General features: G+C 51.3%; 1 protein-coding gene across 1 annotated transcript in view; it reads right to left on the bottom strand.

Moving 5' to 3' along the window:
- The window catches only part of CCN4 (cellular communication network factor 4), a 39,256-nt gene extending 20,023 nt beyond the window's left edge, over positions 1–19,233 (bottom strand). The window contains exon 1 of the mRNA XM_010588508.3: positions 18,908–19,233. Coding sequence (XP_010586810.1) covers positions 18,908–18,976 — 69 coding nt within the window. The 5' untranslated portion in view covers positions 18,977–19,233. The remainder of the gene's footprint in view (positions 1–18,907) is intronic.
- Positions 19,234–22,197: the final 2,964 nt, after the last annotated feature.

Here is a 22,197-nt window from a genome sequence, read left to right as displayed (position 1 = left end):
TGTGCCCCAGCAGCCCCATTCCCATCCCAGCCAACAGGGGCAGCTTTGTCTGGGCAAATATGGTGGGCATTACAATGGGTCAGCTGGGAAGGAAAAACAAGGCCCAAAGAGCCCGCAGTCCCGAAGAACAGGCAGATGGAAGCTGCTCTGGGTGTCTGTGATTATTTTTTTTTATATATCGCTATCAGTCGGAATCGACTCGACGGCACTGGGTTTGGTTTTTGGTTTTATACAGGGTCGCTATGAGTTGGAATCGACTCAACGGCACTGGGTACGCTGCCTGTGGAGCCCTGGTGGCACAGTGGTTAAGAGCTCAGGTGCTAACCAAAAGGCTGGCAGTTCAAATCCATCAGCTGCTCCTTGGAAACCCTGTGGAACAGTTAAGGGTGGGATCTCTGGAATCCAAATACAGAGCCCCCTTCTGGCTGCCTCCCTGAATTAGTCTCATTCCCTCACTCTGGAGTCCCTGGGTAGTGCCAATGATTAATGTGCTCGGTGTAACCAACAGGTTGCAGGTTCGAGTTCACCCAGAGGCATCTTGCAAGAAGGCCCGGATGATCAACTTCCTAAAAATCAGCCACTGAAAATCCTATGGAGTGCAGTTCTACTCTGACATACATGGAGTCGACTCAGTGGCAACTGGCTGGCCCCCACTCTTTGTTCTTGTGCACTGTCAATTGATTCCGACTCGCGGCAACCCTACAGGACAGAGTAGAACTGCTCCATAGGGTTTCCAACGCTGTAATCTTTACAGGAGCTGATCACCAGGTCTTTTCTCCCATGGAGCAGCTGGTGGGTTTGAACCCCCGACCCTTCTCAATTAGCAGCCGAACACCAGGGCTCCTTCTCCACTCTTTACAGGGGAGGAAATCAAGGCTCGTGGAGGAAGAGAGATGCCTGGGGAACACAGAGAGCAGGACTAGAGCCTGGCCTGGAGCCTGCTCTGCCAACCCCAGACCAACGTGGTCCACACCACAGGGCTTCCTGTCCAGGACTTCTCAACCGTGGCTCCTAAATTCTGACGTTAGCTGAGGGAGGGTCAAGGACTTCTGTGAGGGTGTGTGGGGAGGGGAGAGCTGGCTGGGCTCCAGGCCACCCCCTCCCTCACAAACCAGAGGAGGCCTGCTTAGTGGGATTCACAGATCTGCCTTCCATCTCTGCACAATGCGTTCCAGCGCTAAGATATTCAGACAGACCTATCCTTCCTTTTTCAGAGGAGAAAACGTGACCTAACGAGGCAGAGGGACCCAGCCAGCACCACCCAGCCCACGTCGGTGCCCAGACACAGACCACATCTCAGTCAATTCTATGCCCTTTGTTTTTTTTAATTAAAAAAAAAAATTTTTTTTAATACACAATTTATTTTATTTTTGTTGTTGAGAATATACACAGCATAACATAGACCAATTCAACAGCGTCTCCACGTCCAATTCAGGGATATTGATTACATTCTTCGAGTTGTGCAGCCACTCTCACCCTCCTTTTCTGAATTGTTCCTCTCCCACTAACATGACCTCATCGTCCCCTAAGGTTCTTTTCTAATCTTCTGAGTTGCTGTTGTCCATTTGATCCCATATAGATAGATCTTAAAAGAGCACTGTGCTCATGGCAGACATTCTTTAACTAGTTAAGCTGAATTATTTTTTGGTTTAAGAAGACTTCAGGGGATATTTTAGGTTTAAGGTTTAAAGATTATCTCAGGGCAATAGTTTTAGGGGTTCATCCAACCTCCATGGATCCAGAAAGTCTGAATTCCATGAAAATTTGTAATTCTGTTCTGCATTTTCCTCTTTTGATAGGAATTCTTCTATAGAATCTTTGATCAAAATAAAATGTTCACTAGTGGCGGCGAGGCACCATCTAGTTCTCCTGGTCTCATGGTAAAGGGGTCTATACTTTGTTTCTGTCTTCTCTGGGCTCGTTCATTCACTCGACAAACACTTTCCGAGCTCATTGTGTCTCTTATGTTTTAGGCATTTCAAGATGAATTTAAACATTCCCTGTGCTTTAGAAGCCCACAGCTTATGGGGGAGAGATTACAGAGGTGATCTATTGTAACTCATGGCATCGAGTGCCCCGCAGATTGCTAGGCCCCAGGAGAGGGGCAGGAGCCCCCTGAACACCAGGCATGGGTGAGGCAAGCAAGGTCACTGCTGCCCGCTTTACTTGGGGGACCAGAGGCAAGGAGAGGTGGCCCAGGTGAGGTGCTGCGTCAGCCTGACTCAGCTCTGGCCTGGCATACAGCAAGTGCAGTCAATATTCGTTCAACAAACATAGGGCTCTAGAATGTTAAATGGGAAAACCCTGGTTTGATGTTTTTATCACCTCTAGGCAGGATTTTTTTTTTTCAGGCATGATATCAGAGTCCCCGGGCAGTGCGAACTTTTCACATGCTCGCTGCTAACCAAAAGGTTGGGGTCCGCCCAGAGGCACTTTGGAAGAAAGGCCTGGCAATCTATTTCTGAAAAGGCAGTCATTGAGAATGCTGTGGAGCACAGTTCTACCCTGCTACACGTGGGGTCGTCATGAGTCAGAACTGACTTGATAGCAACTGGCTTGGCATGATATCAGGGCCTCAGGCACTCCCCCACCTTCCCTACCTCAAGGCCTTTGTGATGCAATTCCCTGTGACCAAACTGTTGTTCTGGCTTCCCTTCACCTGGGTACTTGCTCCTCGTCCTTCAGATCCCAGTTTAAAAGCCCCTTCCTTGAAGAGGACTCCCTTCACCCAAAATCATGCCCCCTTCCAAGTGCCTGGCTTTTTCCTCGGACACAGCACACTTAGCAATTGGGCGTGTGGGGGGGGGGGTTACTGCTGTGACCTCCATGAGGGCAGGGCCTACCCAGCTCCCTGCCGCCCCCAGCGTTCTAAGTTCTAGCACATAGTAGGGCCACTGAAGGAGGGCTGTGGGGTCTGGCCCCTGTTTCTCTGGGTGCCGTTGGAAGCTCTTCCCTCCTTCCTGCTCTGTCTTTTCCTCACTGGAAACAGATAGGGTCCTTCTCTGCTAGGACAGGGTGGTCAGGAGACTCATGCCTGTGGCCACTTCCAGGGAGTGGTGCGAGACCACCATGGGCAGTGTGGCATTGGAAGGCCTCACTGGCAGGAAGCAAAGGGCTCCCTAGGGCTTGACAGTGCTCGTCCGAGTTCACCTGGGAGATGATAGTTTGCACTTGTTCGCTATTCCTCAGAACCTACACAACAAAGCCCTCAAATCAACAAATAAAACCAAACACGTGCGTGCACATACACAGAGATTCCTCCTTCTGGCGACAGACTTTTCCTTGTCAGGCTGTGACAGCAGGAGTCTCCCAGCTTCATGAGCACCCTCAGGCCATCTCTGACCTGTCCCTCCGCCCTCAGAACATACTCTTGGCAGAGGAAATAAAATGGCCATCTCCTCCAGGAAGCCCTCCCTGCCTTTTCCAAACTGAATCAGATGGGCTGTCCCCTCGCTCCCATCATGCCTTGCACATCCCTCTAGCAGTTGCCCATCTCCCTGACTGGGCTGTGAACTTGTAAAGGGCGGGTCTGTGCCTGCAGGCTCTCTGTGTGTCTGAACCACAGAGCACAGCACACAGCATTGCTTCCTCCTTATTCATCAAATGATTGGATGGGTGATTGTTGGTGCCACTTGGATATTCAGGGAAGTTCAGTACATCCTAAGCTGGAGACTCTCCTCTCAGCACTGGTTAAATGTTTTTTCCCCCTGTGTCTTTTTTTTCCTTCCCCCCAAATGTGCTTTAGTTGAAAAGGACTGGTTAAATTTGGTTGTCAAGAAAAGAACTTGAGACCTGGAGACGGAAGTGGGTTTCAATCCCAGCTCTGACTCATTCTCTTGGCGTGGCCTCGGCAAGCTGCCTAACCTTTCTGAGCCTCATCTGTGATATGGGTGCAATAATGCCCACCTGTGGAGGCGTTGGGAAGGAGAAGGGGCATCATGGATATGGAAGCACTAGCTTAGGTCCAGGCACATGGCAGACACTCAAAGGCATGACTCCTTCTGCACGTCTGTGGTGGTGCCTCCTTCCCCGTCCCCACAGAGTCCAGCACTGGGCTAGGGGTCTGGATACTTGGAGCTCAGCTGGGAGCAGCAATAACCTGGTAATGATTCCCACACTGTCACTATCCATCCTCCTGTCTCTGTACCAAGTTAAAGATCCCCAGAGTGATGTCTTTCCCAAGTACCTGCCCCACAGTATGAGATCCTTAAGGGGAAGCCACAGAGGAGGCCTCCCTTGGAGAAGGAATCTGGTTATCACACCCTGGGCAGGGGCCCGAAGGACTCTTGGGTCCATGAGCCAAACCTTTGCTGATGGCACCACCTAGTGGTGGGAACCTTCAGCCCTCGGTCCAGGGAAGAAGGCCTCTGCAAGAGCTTGTGGTGTGAAAAACCTCCAGACCCCCGGTGGTGTCAAAGCCATCCGGATCCTCCGTGGTGTGGAAGACCTCGGGACCCTCTGTGGTTTGAAAGGCCTCAGAATGCTCTGTGGTCTGAACGACTCTGGATGACAGGTCCTGAGGACCCTGGATCTGGTCCTTTGTGACATCTCCAAACCTCCGTTCCCTTGTCTAGCACTGACCCTCCAGGGTATTTGACTGCAGGCCACCAGTAAGTCAAGACTCCTGATAATCAGTGAATTTATTGTTTCTCTCTCTCTCTCTGTCTCTCACACACAGGCATCAGCCATCTTGCATGCCAGGATGGCCCATCCTCCTGCCCTCTGCCTTGGAAAATGGACGTTGTCACCAGGGAATGGCTTTCCTTTCCTGCACAGAAGGAGTAGGGGAGATGTCTCAGCCAGAGAACAGTGATGAGGGCTTCCTTAGGTCCTGGGGAAAGTCTTACCTTCCCTTTTCTGAAGCCAACCAAATGCCCAAGGTGCCATTTGTCTCCCCTGGCGCCTCTGCCTGGAGGCCTACCGTTAGTGCAGTTCAACCTGCCCTGCTGTGAGTGACGGGAGGAGCCGCTGTGGCAGGTACGTGGGCAGCTATTAGTGCTTGGTCCAGGCCGTTGTGGGAGTACATCTCCCAGACACCCCATTTGGAAGGAAATAGGTCAGAGCTATGGCTGCACAGGTTACCCCTCACCTTGTTCCAGCTCCCACCTTCTCTGATGTGGCTGCCACTGGGGTCCAATGCCCGCCCGGCTCTGCCTGCTGAAGCCTCTGAACGCACTCCTCCTCCAACCCCGGACCTCCTCTTCAGGGACTCCCTTCTAACAACCCAGTTCAGTGAATCTCAAACAGGGCCCTGCCTCCAAACCCCCTATGATGGCACTTCCCAAACTTTGCTGCAGTTAGAGCCACCTGGGAGATTAATGAACACTGAGGCCGGGTATTGCCCCCAGAGCCTGATTTCATTGGCCCGGGGAGGAGCCTGGGCGTTGGGAGATTCTAAATTCCGCCAAGTTTGAGAACCACTGGCTGATGGAGCTCATTCAATACGGATGCCTGGGCCCTGCTTTGAATACCCAGCTTCAGTTGTTCTAGGTTGGGGCCGGAAATCCGCAGTTTGGCCTGCACCCTGGCGATTTTTATGGGGATGCCTTCGAATACTGGGCAGGGGAAGGGGAGGCACTGGGCTCTAGGCTGTCGTCCTGTTTTGAACATTTTATATTTGTAGCACTCACATGTTCACGCATTACCCATCGACGCCCTTAACTACCTCCCATGATACGGCTAACGCAGGCCTGATGCACGCATACACATTCTGTGGTTTCATGGGGAAAAGCTATATTGTACTTTCCCCTTGATATCTTGTTAAAAGACTGAAAAATGGGAAAATACACAAGGAAGAGCAACTCCGTAATTGTCATATACACACACGTACACGTCCATGTACCTAAACTTAGGCTGGTGGTGAAAATGGTTAAGAGCTGGGCTACTAACAGGAAAAAAAAAAAAAAACAGAAAGGTGGTGCAAACCCTCCCAGAGGCACCTCAGAAGAAGGGCCTGGTGGACCCCTTCCCAAAAGGCACAACCGAGACATGAAAACCCCACGGAGCGCAGTTCAGAGACGCAGGGGGTTGCCTCGACTCAGAATCAATCCCTGAAGGCCACACAGAGGCTCGGCACGATGGCTGGGGGCTCGGCTGCTAACCAGAAGGTCAGCAGTTCGAATCCACTGGCCGAGCCATAGAAACTCTATAAGACAGTTGTACTGTGTCCTCTAGGAACAGCGTGAGTCAGAACTGACTCCATAGCAGCGGTTTTTTAATCTGAGAGCAGACTCCCCCATCTTTCTCCTGAGGGTCGGCTGGTGGGTTCGAACCACCAGCATTTCAATTAGCAGTCAAACGCTTTAACCACCGTGCCACCAGGGCTCCTTTGGTAACCATCAGGCAGATTAACACACATGAATTGATTCCTTCAATCGCATCTTTATTGGGCAATCTTGAGCTGATTAAAATCACGAAGAAAAAAAAAATCAAAATGAAAGACCAGGTAGCAAGTGCTGCATATGTGCTCGGGAGATGTTGAAAGGAAGGGTGGTAACTATGATTTTATAGCATTTCCCAGCTCTCTGGGGAGTCGGGCCAGAGAACACGTAAGGCTATGATTTGACCCTGTACGTGAGTTTCACTTCAGTGAACCAACAAAACAAACCACCAAAAACAAACAGCAGTGGGCATGGAAGCAGAAAGCAGGAGGCTGGCCTTGGCGGGATGGGCCAGGGGGTGAGGGAGATGGATGCTGTCATCTTTCGAGAGTGTGTGGTCCATGCATGGACAAGGCACTGGGAAGGGGAGATAGGTTTCCCAAGCCCGTCTGCACAAGCTCTGACCTGGGGCAGCGCTCACCATCTCTGAACCTCCATTTCCTCCTAAAATGGTAGTGATGACAAGGTCCTTAATGAAAAGTGCTGTGAGCAGTTACTGGTATTATGGCCATCTCACAGATGAGGGAACTGAGGCTTAGACGGGCTTAGGAACTTGCTCGAGGTCTCACAGCTGGGAAGTAGTATGTGACCCAGAGAGTCCCTCCAGAGTCCTCACTCTTACTTACCATGCTGCATTATCTGTCATTCATTCACTCATTCATTCATTCACTCCTTCAACCACCCGTCACAGGCACTAAGCACCTGCTAGTCGTAGGTGCTCAAATGAACAAGACAGGGTTCTTGCCTGCAGGGAATACACAGGCTAGATGGATCGTAAGTGATTACTACCTAGAGTAAAAAACCCAGTGCCGTCAAGTCGATTCATAGTAGAGGGTAGTAATGAAGTTGGGCCAGGTTGCCAAGGACCCCAGAAGAGGAGACTAACCCCTTGTGGGTATTCTGGGTCCAGGTTGCTCCCTTCTGCTTCCTTGGGGCCAGGCACTATACGTGGTACACCTTGGGCAAGCGCTCAGTAGATGGTGTTGAATGCTCGGGGTCTTTGCTTTGTAGCCCTGGAATCCCATCAGGGTCTGGGAGGCTGCACCCAGATGATCCACAAGGGGGCAGGGTTGAGGCAGGAATGACCAGAGCAGGCCCAACTGGGCCCTGGAATTCTTTGGAAAGGGTTGTCCTGCCTGGAAGCAGTTTCTGTTCTCTACTTCACTGAAAAGAGAGGCCCTGGGGAAAGTGGAGGAATGCAGATATTCAGAGCCCAGGCAGACACCCAGGTATGTGGGATTCTGCCTACCTCCACTGCCTTGTGGTCACGGTTCTCAGGGCAACTGACTTGGTCAGCCAGTGCCCTTGGTCAGCACCTATTTTTGGAGCCCCTCCCAGGGGTCAGGCTCCACATCCTGGGGCTGCCCTTCGGGTGGGAACTTGGAGAACAGTCCTGGTTAAGCCCATTCTGGGAAAGCACTTGGCTCCAGCCCCCTGAAGGCAGCCTGGGCCTAGAGTTTGTTGGACTTGGTCCCCACGCACAGGCTCTGCCCAGTGCCCTCCACACTGCACCGCTGGAAGGCAGGGAGGCTTCCAGAGAATGAAGGCACTGAGCTGACTCAGCCTTGGCCAGGCGGCTCATCATGGCTAATTGGTTTTATCAACATTCAGCCTGTGAGTGTTTTTTTACGGAGAGGGTAGAAGGGGCAAGAAGCCAGGTTTCTTTCTAAATAACGAGCCCTCGTTTGACAGAGTCTTTCCTCATCCATGCACTTATTCATTCCTTCGTTTGTTCATTCATTCATTCACCAAATATGTGTAAAGCATCCATTGAGTTCCCAATGCAGTGCAAAGTGCAGAGGACAAGGTCCCAGGAATGCCTGAGGAGAAGGAGGCCTGACCAAGCAAGGGTCGGCAACTGCAACACACGGGCCATATGCTATCCAAGGGCAGTTTTCGAGCCAAGAATGGTCTTTACATTCTTAAACGGTTGTCAAAGAAAAGAAGAAGAATATGCGACATGAGGCTCAGACATTGCCCTCAAAGCCTAGAATATTTACTATCTGACCCTTTACGGAAAACATTTGCTGACTTCTGTTATAGAGTGACAGATAGTGAGAACATAGACGAGAAGAATGATAGCTAACTATTATGGAGTGCAGGCCGCATGCCAGGCATTGTTCTCAGCAGTTTAAATGCACTAACTAATTTAAAACATCCTTTGTCAGAGACACGTTTGAATTTTCGCAAGTCTAGAGACTGATATAATGAACCAGCTTCAGCAATTATCAGCACCGTGCTGATCTTGTGTCGTTCACACAATTGCTTTTTTATTCTTGTGTATTTTAAAGCGAGCCCCAGACATCTTGTGACTTTACCTGTAAATACTTCAGTGTGCCAGTCAGAAGTGTGGCCAAAAAGCCAATCAAACCCTTTGCCGTGGAGTTGATTCTGATTCGTAATGATCCTATAGGACAGAGTAGAACTGCCCCATAGAGTTTCCAAGGAGCGGCTGGTGGATTCAAACTGCTGACCTTTTAGTTAGCAGCCGAGTTCTTAACCACTGTGCTACCAGGGTTCCTCTGAAGTGTGAGGAAATTAAAAAAAATATAACCCTCATATGATTACCACATCTAATACAATTAATTACAATTTTACAGTTTTTTCTAGTTAACAACCACTCCATATTCAAATTTCACTGATTGTCTCAAAATATATATATATATAAATGGTTTCTTTGAATCAAAATCCACTCAAGGGCTACACATTGTTCCAGGTTACTTCTTTTAAGCTTCTTTCATTAGCCTACATTTGAAATAAGTAATTTAACCTTAGGGTAGCCCTAAGAGGCAGCCTGCTTTTATTATCATCTTCTTCATTTTACAGATGGGCAAACTGAGGCACAGAAAAGTTGAATAATTTGCCCAAGGTCATTAGCAAGTGGCAGAGTTGAGATTCGAACCCAAGCATCCAGTTCATAAACCATCGCACCTACCAGTCCCACTACAGGGCATCTCAGTGTAGTCTAGGCACAGGCTGTGAGGGCAAGATGAAGAGGAGAAGGAGGGGGATGCAGCATTGGGGCAGGGAGTGCTCCCTGGAGGAGGAGGTATTTACACAGAACAAGGACAGAGTGTTGAGGGAAGAGCAAGAGCAGCCTGGTGTCATGCAGCAATGACCAGCAGGGGCTCAGGATTCAAGGAGACGGAGACGGCAGGCAGAGGCCGAGGACTGAAGTACCTTGAAGCCCATGCCAGGGTCATGTGTGTCCTTCTCTGGGGAAGACAAGATGGGGAGCCATTCTAGAGTCAGCCACGCCATTGTGTCAGATGTGATCAAAACAACCCGATGAGGTGGGCACCAAAAAACCCAGATCAAACCAGTTGCCATCGAGTTGAGTCTGACTCATGGCGATCCCATGTGTGTCAGAGTGGAACTGGGCCCTGTGGTTCAATGGTTGGTACTTCAGAAGTAGCCCACCAGGGCTTCCTTCTGGGGCAACTCTGGGTGGACTGGAACCTCCAACGTTTTGGTGAGCAGCTGAGCATGTTAACCATTTACACCACCACGGACTCCTGATCCAGCCCACGGAGGCAAGACTCACCAAGATGGGGGAGGCCGTGGGAACTGAGGATGCTCCAGTGGCACCCCACTATCTACAGTGATGCTGCCTGAACCTGGAAGACCTCAAGGATCACCTAGGAATGAGAAGGTCTAAAACTCTGAATCCTCCCCGAGCCAGTAGCCTGAGGGGCCAGGCACCCATCTTAGCAGACAGCACTGGAAAGTTCTTCCCCCAGGGTCTGCCTGGAAAATACAGAAGGTGAGAGCCCCGAGAGGTTCAGCATTTCACGTTTCATAGTTTCACAAGGATGGAATGGGCCCGAGAGCGGTACACCCAGAGGGTTGACAGAGGAGGTGTGGGCCGAGAGGAGAACATTTCTGGACAACTTAGAGGGACACCCCAGAGTGTGGGACGCACCTCTTTGGATGCAAAGGCCAATAGCACCCTTACCGAAGCAGCAGCCTTATGAGGCCACTAGCTAAAAGGTCTGCCACGAGCAGTGTGCTTTCATAAGAAATACCTGTACTGGAAACCGTGGTGGCATAGTGGTTAAGACCTATGGCAACTAATCAAAATGTCGGCAGTTCAAATCCACCAGGCACTCCTTGGGAACCGTATGGGGCAGTTCTACTCTGTCCTATTGGGTCTGATTCGACTCGAGCCCAGTGGGTTTGGTTTGATCTTTTTATCTGTTCAGAATCAAAGTGACAACAGCAACTGCAAAGATTAGATAGGAACCTTAGGGTACAATGAGTCCGTGTTAATGGGGAGGAACAACTCAGAAAAGGAAGGTGAGAGTGGCTACATAACTCAAAGAATATAGTCAATGTCACAGAACTGTACACGTGGAAATGGTTGAATTGGTGTATGTTTTGCTGCGTATATTCTCAACAACACAACAACAACAAAAGAACTGAAGCTCAGGAGCCATGTACTCGGGGAATGATGGAGCCACCCCATGAATGAAGCAGTGGCTCTGGCGGGAGCAAACTCAGGGATCAAGTCCAAGCTCTCTGTGTTAAGATGAGAAAATGGGCGCAGAGTTGGCAAGGGACTTACCTAAGGTCACACAGTGGTGAGCAATCTTCCCTCGCCTTCTAGCTATCCGGAGCCCCTGGGTGGCGCAAACAGTTAACGTGCTCGGCTGCTAACCAAAAGATTAGGGTTTGAGTCCACCCAGAGGCACCTCAGAAGAAAGGCCTGGAGATCTACTTCTGGAAAACCGCCATCGAAAACCCTGTGGAGCATAGTTCTACTCTGACACACATGGGGTCGCCATGAGTTGGGGTCACCATGAGTTGAAGTCAACTCGATGGCAACTGGTTACTGGCCTAGCTGCCCAGGCTAGCCCACCAGTTTCCCCCTAGGGCACTGTCTGAGCCTCTGCACCCTCAGAATATACTTCTCTCTTAGACCCCCGGCCCCGGCACCATCCAGCCCCGGGTGGACTCCCAGCGCACATTGACTCTCTCCACTCCCAGACTTGACACAGGATCCTGAGGCACAGGTGAGGACCCTATCCTTCCTCCTTTGGGCCTAGGCTCTCATTTCCTCTCCCCCAGCTGCCACCGGGTCTAGCAGATCCACAATCAACACCCCAAGCCTGGACTTGCCTCCGGATTAGGAGCCGGGGATGGGGGGCGGTGGGCGGTGTGGATTTTATCTCACTGGGCTGGAATGTCCATTATTCACATTTTGAGAGGCCTGTTTCTTCTCCCCGGTTCTGTCTCACTCTCCCCCCATTCTCTCACAGAGAGGAGAATGGAGTCGGCCGATTAACAGACTATCAGGCTGGAGGAGAGCCAGGGTCTACCTAATGCAGTGGTTTGAAGATCAGGTGTGCAAGAGAGCCCTCGGGGCCCAAGTGAACATGCAGGTGCCTGGGCACCACCCAGGACATCAGGCTCAGGGCCCAGGAATGGCATTTTCCCACCTCCCGCAGCCCTCTGAGTTTCCCCTCTACCTGGGTCCTCACCACTCTCTCCTCTGCTTGTTTAAAGATCCACCTGCAACATGCAGACCATCCTCCATAATGGGAACAGAGAGGACTGTTTATCTGGGGTCCCTGGGTGGTGCAAACGGTTTACATGCTCAGCTGCTCATGGAAAGGTTGGAGGTTCGAGTCCACATAGAGGTGTGTCGGAAGAAAGGCCTGGCGATCTACTTCCGAGAAGTCAGCCATTGGAAGCCCTCTGGGAGCAGAGGCCTACTCTGTTTTTATTTCCTTAGAAGCAGGAAGGTGGTCCCCACATCGTGGGGACAGTTAGTGTCCCTGGAACAAGTAAGTGGATGAGCAATGACAATCAAGGTCATCCTTCAGGGCCTTTCTTGTCCGGACTCAGGTTTGGAAGAGACAAGCCTCACCTACAATCCTTACCATCATCAGCAGCAGCATTTCCGTCCCCCAGAGGGTAAGTGTTCACTGACTCCCCGTAGATGTGGCCGGCAGGTGGCTCAGGATGTGGAGCCCTGGGCTCTGCTGCAGCATTTCCGTCCCCCAGAGGGTTAGTGTTCACTGACTCCCCGTAGATGTGGCCGGCAGGTGGCTCAGGACGTGGAGCCCTGGGCTCTGCAGACGCCGGGCTCTGACCCAGCCCAGCCCCCGGTCCCATCCCCCAGCGCTGAGCCTGGGTCTTTGTGAGCTCCTGCTGGCTCAGACCCGCTGAAGTTGGGATTCCCCCTCTGCTATTGAACAGTGGTCAACTATCCCAGGGGCCTCAGGTGCTTTAGCTCCACTTCATTCTTTAATTCTCATCACAACCCCAAGAAGTGAATACTAATATTCTGCCTATTTACAGATGAGGAAATTGGTTCAGGTAGGCTGAGCTACTTGGCTGAAGTTGGGCAGCTTGTAAATAGAGGAGCTGGGGTTAGGACCCTCAGTAATTTTCCTTCTTCATCTGTTGTTATACCTTTATGTTCACTAGTTTCTAGAGAAGCGCTGTCTAGTGAAGTATGTTGTTATTAGCTGCCAACAACTTGGCCTCTGACTCACGGCGACCCCATGCACAATGGAATGAAACGCTGCCTGATCTTTCGCCATCCCCATGATCGATGGCACATTCATCCAAGCATTGTGGTCCATAGCGTTTTCATTGGCTGATTTTCAGAAGTAGATTGCCAGGCCTTTCTTCCTAATCTTAGTCTGAAAAAAAAAAGTCTGGAAGCTCAGCTGAAACCTGTTCAGCATCATAGCAACAAGCAAGCCTCCACTGACAGATGGGTGGTGGCTGCTCATGAGGGTCACTGGCCAGGAATTAAACCTAAGTCTCCCACATGGAAGGTGAGAATTCACCATGGAACCGCCATTAGGAATCGTGAGCCACCGTTCAGAATTTTTCATTTTCTAGGCTTCACATTAAAAATGTAAAAGAAACAACAGGTAAAATGTATTTTAATAATATATTCTTTAACTCAATATAGAAGAGACCTGGTGACACAATTGTTAAGCGCTCAGCTGCTAACCGAAAGGTTAGGGGTTTGAACCCACGCAGCGGCTCTGCTGGAGAAAGACCTGGCAATTTGCTCCCATAAAGATTACAGCCTAGAAAACCCTATGGGCAGCTCTACTCTGTCACGTGGGGTCACTATGCATTGGAATCAACTTAACAGTGCCTAACAAAAATAATCCAATATATTCAAAATGTTATTTCAACATGGAGTCAATATAAAGCGATTACTAAGGAGAATTTTACATTCTTGCATGCCTACTAAGCCTTTGGATCCAGTGTGCGTTCTACACCTAAAGCACAACTCAACAGGACTAGGCACATTTCAAGTGGTCACTAGTCTCACGTGGCTGGTGGCTAGTGATTGGACAGTGCAATCTAGGCCATAATAATCATACTTGTCTCATAGGTGTGTGTGGGTTTCAATGCAGCTGACATATGCAGAAAGCGTAGAACACTGACAGCTTCCTGGTAGCACAGTGGATAAGGGCTCGGTTGCTAACCAAAAGGTCAGCAGTTGGAAGCCACCAGCCTCTCCGTGGGAGAAAGATGTGGCAGTCTGCTCCTATAGGAATTACAGCCTTGGAAACCCTATGAGGACGTTCTACTCTGTCCTACAGGGCTGCTATGAGTCAGAATGGAGTCGATGGCAACGTGTTTTAGGACACTGTGCCAGAAAATGGTGAGTGCTAAGTCAATGTTTGCCTTATTATCGCCCTTGTTACTGGACAGCCGGGTGCTCACTGGGAGTTGCTGGGTGGTTGGAAATGTGCCGGATCCCCACTCTCAGACATTTGCAGCGTTATGCAGCTCTGTAAGACGCTTCCTCCCTCGCCTTTGCTTCCTGAGCTGTAGCTGGCGACCTTCCCAGGCCCTGTGGGGCCCTGCCCTGGACCAAAACCGGTTTGCCTCCATCCCCTCCCACGCTGGGATCCGCAGGTGTGTATAGCCACCCCTACCTGCTGCCCAGAGAGTTGGTGGAGACTCCTGGGAGGAACCCGGGGGTTTCTGTTTGCAGGAGTCAAAGGTGGCCTCCTGGCCTTGGGCTGCTTTGCTGGCACAGGGCAGGGGCCTTGTCTTAGACCTGGGGAGGGGTGTCTGTGCAGAGGCCAGGGTGCTGACCTACCCACGGGTGGAGTTCTGTCCCCCCAGAAGCCCGGCGGCTCTGCCAGAGGCCTGCTCCTACACCCTTCCTACCAGGTGCTGTGCCAAGGCGGATGAGGCCATCGCCTGACCAGCTGTGGCAGGAGGCATCCAGGGCTGGGAGCAGAAGGTTCTAGCAGCCTGAAGAGGCTCCACACAGGGAGGTGATGGGCATGGGGCCTGGGCTGGCTTGAAATGCGAACTCGGATCCAGACTAGAACCAGGAGAGGTAAAATAAGGCTTATTGTTACATTCTTCTCGTTTTTAAAGGGGATATTTTGCCATATACCCAAGTCCACAGGTTCTGGAAGCACAGAGTGAGTTTGCATTCCACACCCTGCACACACCTGTCACCCACCCACACCTTGAAGACTCACACTCTCAGGCACCCTAGTTCTCACAGAGGCACACACTTTACCCATCACACACACAGTAGAAGCTTACACACTCAGACACCCCACAATCTCATGGACACACACACCTCACCCACACACATTATGGAGGCATATACACTCTGATGCCCCACAAGCTCACAAACACACCCTTACTCACACACACCCCATAATCTCACAGACACACACACCTCCACCCACACATACTACAGAGGCTTACACACTCAGATACCCCACAATCTCACAGACACATGCACCCCATATTCTCACAGACACACACCCTCATCCACACACGCAAGATGTAGGCTTACACACTTAGATATCCACAATCTCACAGATGCACACACCCTTACCCACACGTACCCCAGAGGCTTACACACTCAGACACCACATAATCTCACAAACACACACACGTCCACTCACACACACCATGGAGCTTACACACTCCGGCACCCCACAGTCTCTTGGATACACACCCTCACTCACACACCCCAGAGGCGTACACACTCAGACACCCCACATTATCACAGACACATGCACACATAGACACATTCCCCCCACACCTGTACCCCTATACATAGACCACACACATTTATATGGGAGGAAACTTGTGGGTCTCACCTGCGTAGACCCGTACACAGACCACTACAGATGTAACGTTTGCCTAGGATTTATTACCAAAGCATTTGTTTGCCCAGTTCCACACAACTCAGAGTTCCCCCTCAAACACTCATGGTTCACCCCTCAAGAGCAGAGAGCTGAGGTCATTGGTTCCCGTTAGGTAATGAGGACAGTGAGTCTGGTGTGGTTAAGGGACTTGCCTGTGGCAGAGCCCACACCCAGGCTCTCCATCCTGGATGACATCACCCCGTGCCCTCATTCAGACCTGTGGGTATGTGCCAGCTTCCCCGAAGTCTGCAAGCTCTGTGGGGACAAGGACTGTGTGCACCTCATTTCTGCACAAATACATGGATCAGGGAGGCAGAAGGCTGCAATGCTAAGAGCTGGACCTGGGTTCAAACCTCTGCTCTACTGATTACCAGCTGTGTAACCTTGGGCAAATTACTTAACCTCTCTGATCCTCAGTAGTCACAGCTATATTTGCTTAATAGTATTGTTATACCCATTGCTGCTGAGTCAATTCTGCCTCTTGGTGACCCTATAGGACAGAGTAGAACTGCTCCATAGGGTCTCCAAGGCGGTAATCTCTACGGAAGCAGACAGCCACATCTTTCTCCCTCAGAGTGGCTGGTAGGTTCAAACTACTGGCCTTTTGGTTAGCCGTCCAGCACTTAACCACTGCACTGCAAGGGCTCCTTAGTATTGTTATAAAAATTAGCAACCAACAACTAGTTGCCATCAAGTCGATTCCAACTTACAGCAACCCCATTTGTCTCAGAGTAGAACTGTGCTCCATAGCATTTGCAATGGCTGATTTTTTGGAAGTAGATCGCCAGGCTTTTCTTCCAAGGTGCCTCCGGGTAGGTTTAAACCACTAGCCTTTCAATTAGTAGCTGAGCCCGCTGACTGGTTCCACCCTCCAGGGATGCCATGAGAATGATAGGAGGTGCTTAATAAATGTTAATAAATATTTGTTAGACGAACTGAAGTAGGTTTATATATTATGTACACAAACACACATACAGACACAGCATTTGACACAATACTTAGTAATGCTTACCAAATGGAGCCCCTTCAATAAATGTAGAAGGAAGGGAAGGAAGTGATAAAAAAGATAATCCCTGTCTGCAGAGCAACTTTATCAAATATCAAATTCCCCGGTGTCCTTGGCTAGGTTTCTGAACTCACTATTCGCTTCCTCTCCTCAGTTTATCTCTTCCTGGGCTGGCACCATCCTCCTTCGATTACAGAACTTTCAAATCACGCTTTACTATCTGATGGGGCAAGCCCTCCTTCCTAACTTGGCTTCCTCAGAGTGTTCTTGGCAATTCTCACGTGCTTTTTCTTCCATAGGAACGCGGCTAATCACTTTTTCCATTAAAATTTCACTGGAGCCCTGATTGGATTTGCACTCCCTTCACATATGAGCTCCGGAAGGATGGCCATGTATGGAATCGGGCTGGAGAGCCAGGCGCTGGTTTCTGAGTGCTGCTGAGTGTGGCCTTTCCCATTTGTCTGGCTGCTCGCTCCCGAGGGCTTTAAGTTGCCTGAGAACTCCAGCACCTTGCCTTTGTTCCAGAAGCTCCGGAATCAAGAAACAAGCAGGGGGTGGGTAGTCTTGGGTCCCCAGAGAAGGTCCCCAGGAGGGGACTGCATGGAGAGGGGCTCATCCTGCCTCTCCCAGGAGCCTTCCCTTCATCCCCTGTCTGGGTCCATCAGGAAACGCCTCTCCTTTGCTGCAATTCCTCTGGCTGAGCCCTGGGCTCTGTTCGGAAATCTTCCCCAGCTCCTGCCGATCGGGGGAGGCAACAGGGGCCCTAGTGGACTCAGACACACGGAGGACTTCTCCTGGCTCGGCCTCCAGCTGCTGTAACCCCCTCACCTCGTCTCCGTGGACTCCCTGCCCTCCCAGGCAGAACGACCTGCAGAGCTGGTGCCGGGACACTGAAACCAGGCCGACCTGATTCTCTCTGGTGGCTCCAACCCATGGAAAGTGCTCAGCTTCCCTTAAACTGGGAGAGCTCAGCAAGAGAGAGTGGAGTTTGGTATCAGACGATCTCCGTTTGAGCCCTGGCTCCCTAGTTACCGTGAGGCCCTGGACAAGTCCTTTACTTGCCCCTAAGACTCCATTTCTTTCTATTTGTAAAATGGAGCTCACATCCTTTTTGAAGGATGGCTCAGCACCAGCTCCGGGCAGGCACTATGCACGGGGTGGAGATAGATTTAACAGTGAAGCGTTCAGACGCAGTCCCGCCCACACTCTGCACACTCTGGCCCTGGGAGTGTACCCACTGCCCGGCTCCTACAGTGCAGCTGGCCTAGGGCCACCCTCCACTCTCAGCCTCAGATCTGGGTGAATCAGAGTCTTTGAGCCCCTGGGCACGTGGCTTAACCCTGAGCCTCGATTTTTTCATCCATGAGTGGGCATATTAATCCCAAAGGAAGCCTTGGTGTGGGTGGGTAATAAACCCTTCCAACCATTTCCCCTTGTCCCTTGGCATTGCCACTGGCAGTGGCCCTGGCCGGGCTGCAGGGTCTTAGATTCCAATGCTCTGCCAGCTGCCCACCTCCCGCCCACCTCCTGCCCATCTGCGCTCTGCCTTTGCCACCCGTACCACGCCTGGTCCCACACCCAGCCTCTTATTCTGCCACGTGTCTTGCTCCCCTGGCATCTTGGGGGTGCAGACCTTGGTCCCTTCCCTTGGTCTGCCCTGGAATGGAGGTGGGAAAGAAAGACTCCTCAGGACGCCCCCCTGGGAAGAGTGGTCTTCACAGCAGAACCCAAATGTGCACATCCGTGAAGTGCAGAGGCCTATGCCAGCCCGAGGTGGCAGCAGTCAGGGTTAGAAATCCTTCCCAGCTCTGTTTGCTCAAGTGCGGAGCTTTCGTTGAAAGCTGGCATGTTCCTGTCCACATTTTCCTGACTTTTCCTGTCTCCACTCCCTGTAGGATTTCCAGCGGCTCCGAGATGCTGTCGCTTACAGACACATTTTTCAAACTCAAAGGGCTATAGAAGTATCCCCACAACTTCCTCAGTTTATGATGCTCAGAGAGGATGAGTGACTAGCCCAAGGTCACACAGCCTGTGTGCGCAAGGCTGGGTCTAGAGCTCAGAACCCCCGACTCCTGGCCCAGTGGGTGTCCATTTCTGCTTTGTTTCAGGCGGGAAAGGGGGGCATAGAGGACCTGGCTGGGTATTTCTCCCAGGTGTTTTCCCTCCTCCTACCTGACCAGGATCCACTATCTCTGAGCAGCCCTACCCCTGGGCCTCATCCTTGCCCCCTAAGTGGGCAGCTCCCTGTCTCCTCCTACACTTCCAGAACCTCTCAAATGTCCACCACCCCTAGAGGGGTCATACCGCAGGACTGGGGGACCAAAGAAGCTGGGCCTCTCTGAGTCCCTCCAGGCAGGACTCACCAAAGCCAGGGTGCTGCCCGCGGCGGCTGCGGTCACTGCTGCCAGCATCCAGGGCAGGAACCACCTCATGCCTGGAAGTCAGTGGCAAAGGCATCAACCAAGCAGCCCAGCAGATCCCGCCACCTCTGGGGGGAGCCGGCCGGCACTGGCCTAGCCCATCAGGAGCGCCGGCTATGCCTCTTCTCCCAGCCCTTGGGGGCTTGTATTAAAGCAAGGTCTGACGTCAGGGTTAAGGACAAGCCCTGCATTTTCCTCTGAAAAAACTTTTCCTGCCTCTCTCCCTTTTTTTTCTTTCTTCGCCGCTGTCCCCACCTCCAGCCCAAGCTTGGCCAGCCTCCCCGACTCTGACAGTTCTTAAAGGGGACGTTGCAGGCCTGTGTTTTCACACTGGGGTGCCCAATTCCCACCAAAGATAGAGAAGGGAACAGCATGGGGGTGCAGGCGGAGATACAGTTACCCAGGCGGTGCCTTTGAAAGGGCTCCCCGTGGGGAAATAAACTGCCACTCCTAGCTTTAGGCTGCTCCTACTTCTGGTTTTCATTTGTCATCTTTTGCTTCTCTCTCCCTCGCTACAAGCAAAGGAGAATGGCTTTGAGACCACCAAGCCAGAAATACAGGAATTCACAAACGAAAACAGACTGAGACTCACGCTATCATCATTACCTGTACTAAACAGCAAAGCTGTATTTGGGGGCAGTGGTGGTTCAGTGGTAGAATTCTCACCTTCCATGCCCGAGACCAGGGTTCGATTCCTGGCCAATGCACCTCAGGCCTCAGGCACAGCTACCACACAGCTGTCAGTGGAGGCTTGTGTGTTGTTATGATGCTGAACACGTTTCAGCAGAACTTCCAGACTAAGATGGACTAGGAAGAAAGACCTGGCAATCAACTTCCCAAAATCAGCTAATGAAAACCCTGTGGATCACCATGGTCCCATCTGCAGCCCATGATGGGGATGGCGCAGGAATGGGCAGCGTTTTGTTCTGTTATGCACAGGGTCCTCATGAGTTGTTGACTGACTCGATAGCAGCTGACAACAACAAGCAACAAAGCTGTGCTTCCCAATTTCCTGGAGTCGCCCTTCCCTGCCCATGCCAGAGGCCCTTTGGTGCTAGCGTTGGCTCCCATAAGTCAGGGACTCAAGTGCAGTGCTTTTCTCCTGGGAGTTCCGGAATTGCAAAACAAGTATGGGGTGGGTAGACTTTGGTCCCCAGAGAAGGTCCCTAGGTTTGGGTAAGTCTCTTCCTTGTGAGAGAAAGGAGGCGAGGAGTCTTCTATGGGGGCCTCATATTCCCCAGTCCAGCCACCACCATCTCTCCCCATGAATCCCCAAGATGCCTCCTGACTGGTGCCCCAGCTTGCCTCCCACCTCTACCGTCCATGCTTCTTGGAGCATCCAGAGCTGCCCTTGGATACAGCTTCCAGAGGCTGCCATAGCACGGGACATGGACTCTTTCCATCCTGGTCATGGCCTCCGAGGCCAGCCACCCCTTGAGCCTTTTCCTTCCCCGCTCCCTCTAGTGGCCTTGACTGAGCCTGGATGACCTCCTTGACCTTCCTCTCACACCCCAGCACGTACACCTCTTGAGGTCTTCTCACTCGCTCTCCCCTCAGCCAGGAGTGCTGTATGCTATGGTTTTCATTGCGGTCACTCCTCTGCTCTTTTCCTACAGTCTGTTAACAAGTGGATGTTGAAGAATGCATGGCTCCTTGGAAATGGTAGTAGGCCTGCGTCTCTGGAGGAGGTTTACGACCATAGGTAGACGCCCCCTAGAGGTGACTCTGATAAACTCTAGATTCATTCTGGCCATTCATTCTACCTGGCTCTGGCCAAGAAGACATAAAGGGAAATTTGTTGATTAAGGAAGAATTTCCTTCTTTAGGAGGAGAAAAGCATGCCTCTAGCCACCCTCTTCTTATATGAACATGATGGCAGGAGCTGCTGCAGCCATTTTGGGTCTATAAGGCACAAGTCTGAGAATACAAAGCCGATATGCAGAGGATGGCAGAGCAGAAGGGGAGAAAGAGCCGGGGTCCTTGAGACTTTACACCATGACTCAACCAAATCCAGAACCACCACCTCCAAACTTCCTGTTACAGGAGATAATTCCATGGCTTTATTGCTCAAACCATAGTTAGTCAGGTATTTTGTTCCTTGGAGCCAAATTCACCTTAGTTAATATATGGAAAATTACTGAAATTAGGAATGTGAAGTGACAAGCAGAGTGTTTGGTACACAGGGACTGCCCAACAAACGTTCGCTCTCATTTCCTTTTCATTAATTTACCTGATACTCTTAAAAGAAATCCCACGAAGCAGGTACTGTACACAGGTGTCATTAAAGGAACTACCCGAGGCGTTAGGTGCCAGTTTGGCTCAATGACTTCTAACAAACACCAAGTGTGGATGGGCCCTTCACTATGAAATAGCGGCTGGTGGTGCAAATGGTTAACATGCTCTCCTCCTAACCAGAGGCCCCTCAGGAGAAAGCCCTGGCAATCTACTTCCAAAAAATCAGTCACTGAAAACCATATGGGGCACAGTTCTATTTTGATATAAAGGGGTTGCTGTGAGTCGAAGTTGACAGGACAACAACTTTTTTTTAGGAAAAATACATAGAAATGTTTGTAAGATCTCCTTAGTAGCATCTTCCTCATCTGTGGCTTCTGACTGCTGCCTCAATTTCCCCAGTGTGCCTCCTTCAGGTTCTGCCTCGTCTCATTCTCCTCACATTACCTCCAACTCCCCACCAACCCCACCAGCTGCCACCAGGAGGCCAGATGGCCCCCTCGGGGGCAATGGGAGGTTTCTCTGGGGTCAGGCCTCACCTGTTGGCTGTCACTACAGCTGATGCCGTTCTGGGGAAGCAGGTGGCCCAGTGCTGCCTGCACAGGCCTAGGGTGAACTCCTGACTCCTGTCACTTAGCTGCTGTGTGACCTTGGAGAAATCGTATAACCTCACTGTGCTCTGGTTTCCTTGTCTAGAAAAGGGGGCCAGTATGGGTACTGACCACTCCAAGCAGCTTCTGCCCCAGAGCAAGTGCTGTGCTGAGGTTTAGTAAACATGCTTAGCCTGTAAGAAGTACTCAAAAGTCCCACCGTTTTAGCTATGAGGACAATAACTACCACTTGACTTCCGGGCTGTGTTCTACCTCCGGGCGACATGCTGCAGGTGCTTGAGATGTGTGGTGTAGGACGTGGGGCTGGGTTTGGGGCCAGGCACTCACTGACCACAGCGGCGGTGCCTCCCCTCCACCTCTCCCAGCCTGGGATCCCTGCCGCCAGCTTTT

The sequence above is a fragment of the Loxodonta africana genome, chromosome 14 (assembly GCF_030014295.1).
Source record: "Loxodonta africana isolate mLoxAfr1 chromosome 14, mLoxAfr1.hap2, whole genome shotgun sequence".
Taxonomy (NCBI): Eukaryota; Metazoa; Chordata; class Mammalia; order Proboscidea; family Elephantidae; genus Loxodonta; species Loxodonta africana.
The sequence above is the reverse complement of the archived record's forward strand: the minus strand, read 5'-3'. Positions and strand labels throughout refer to the sequence as shown.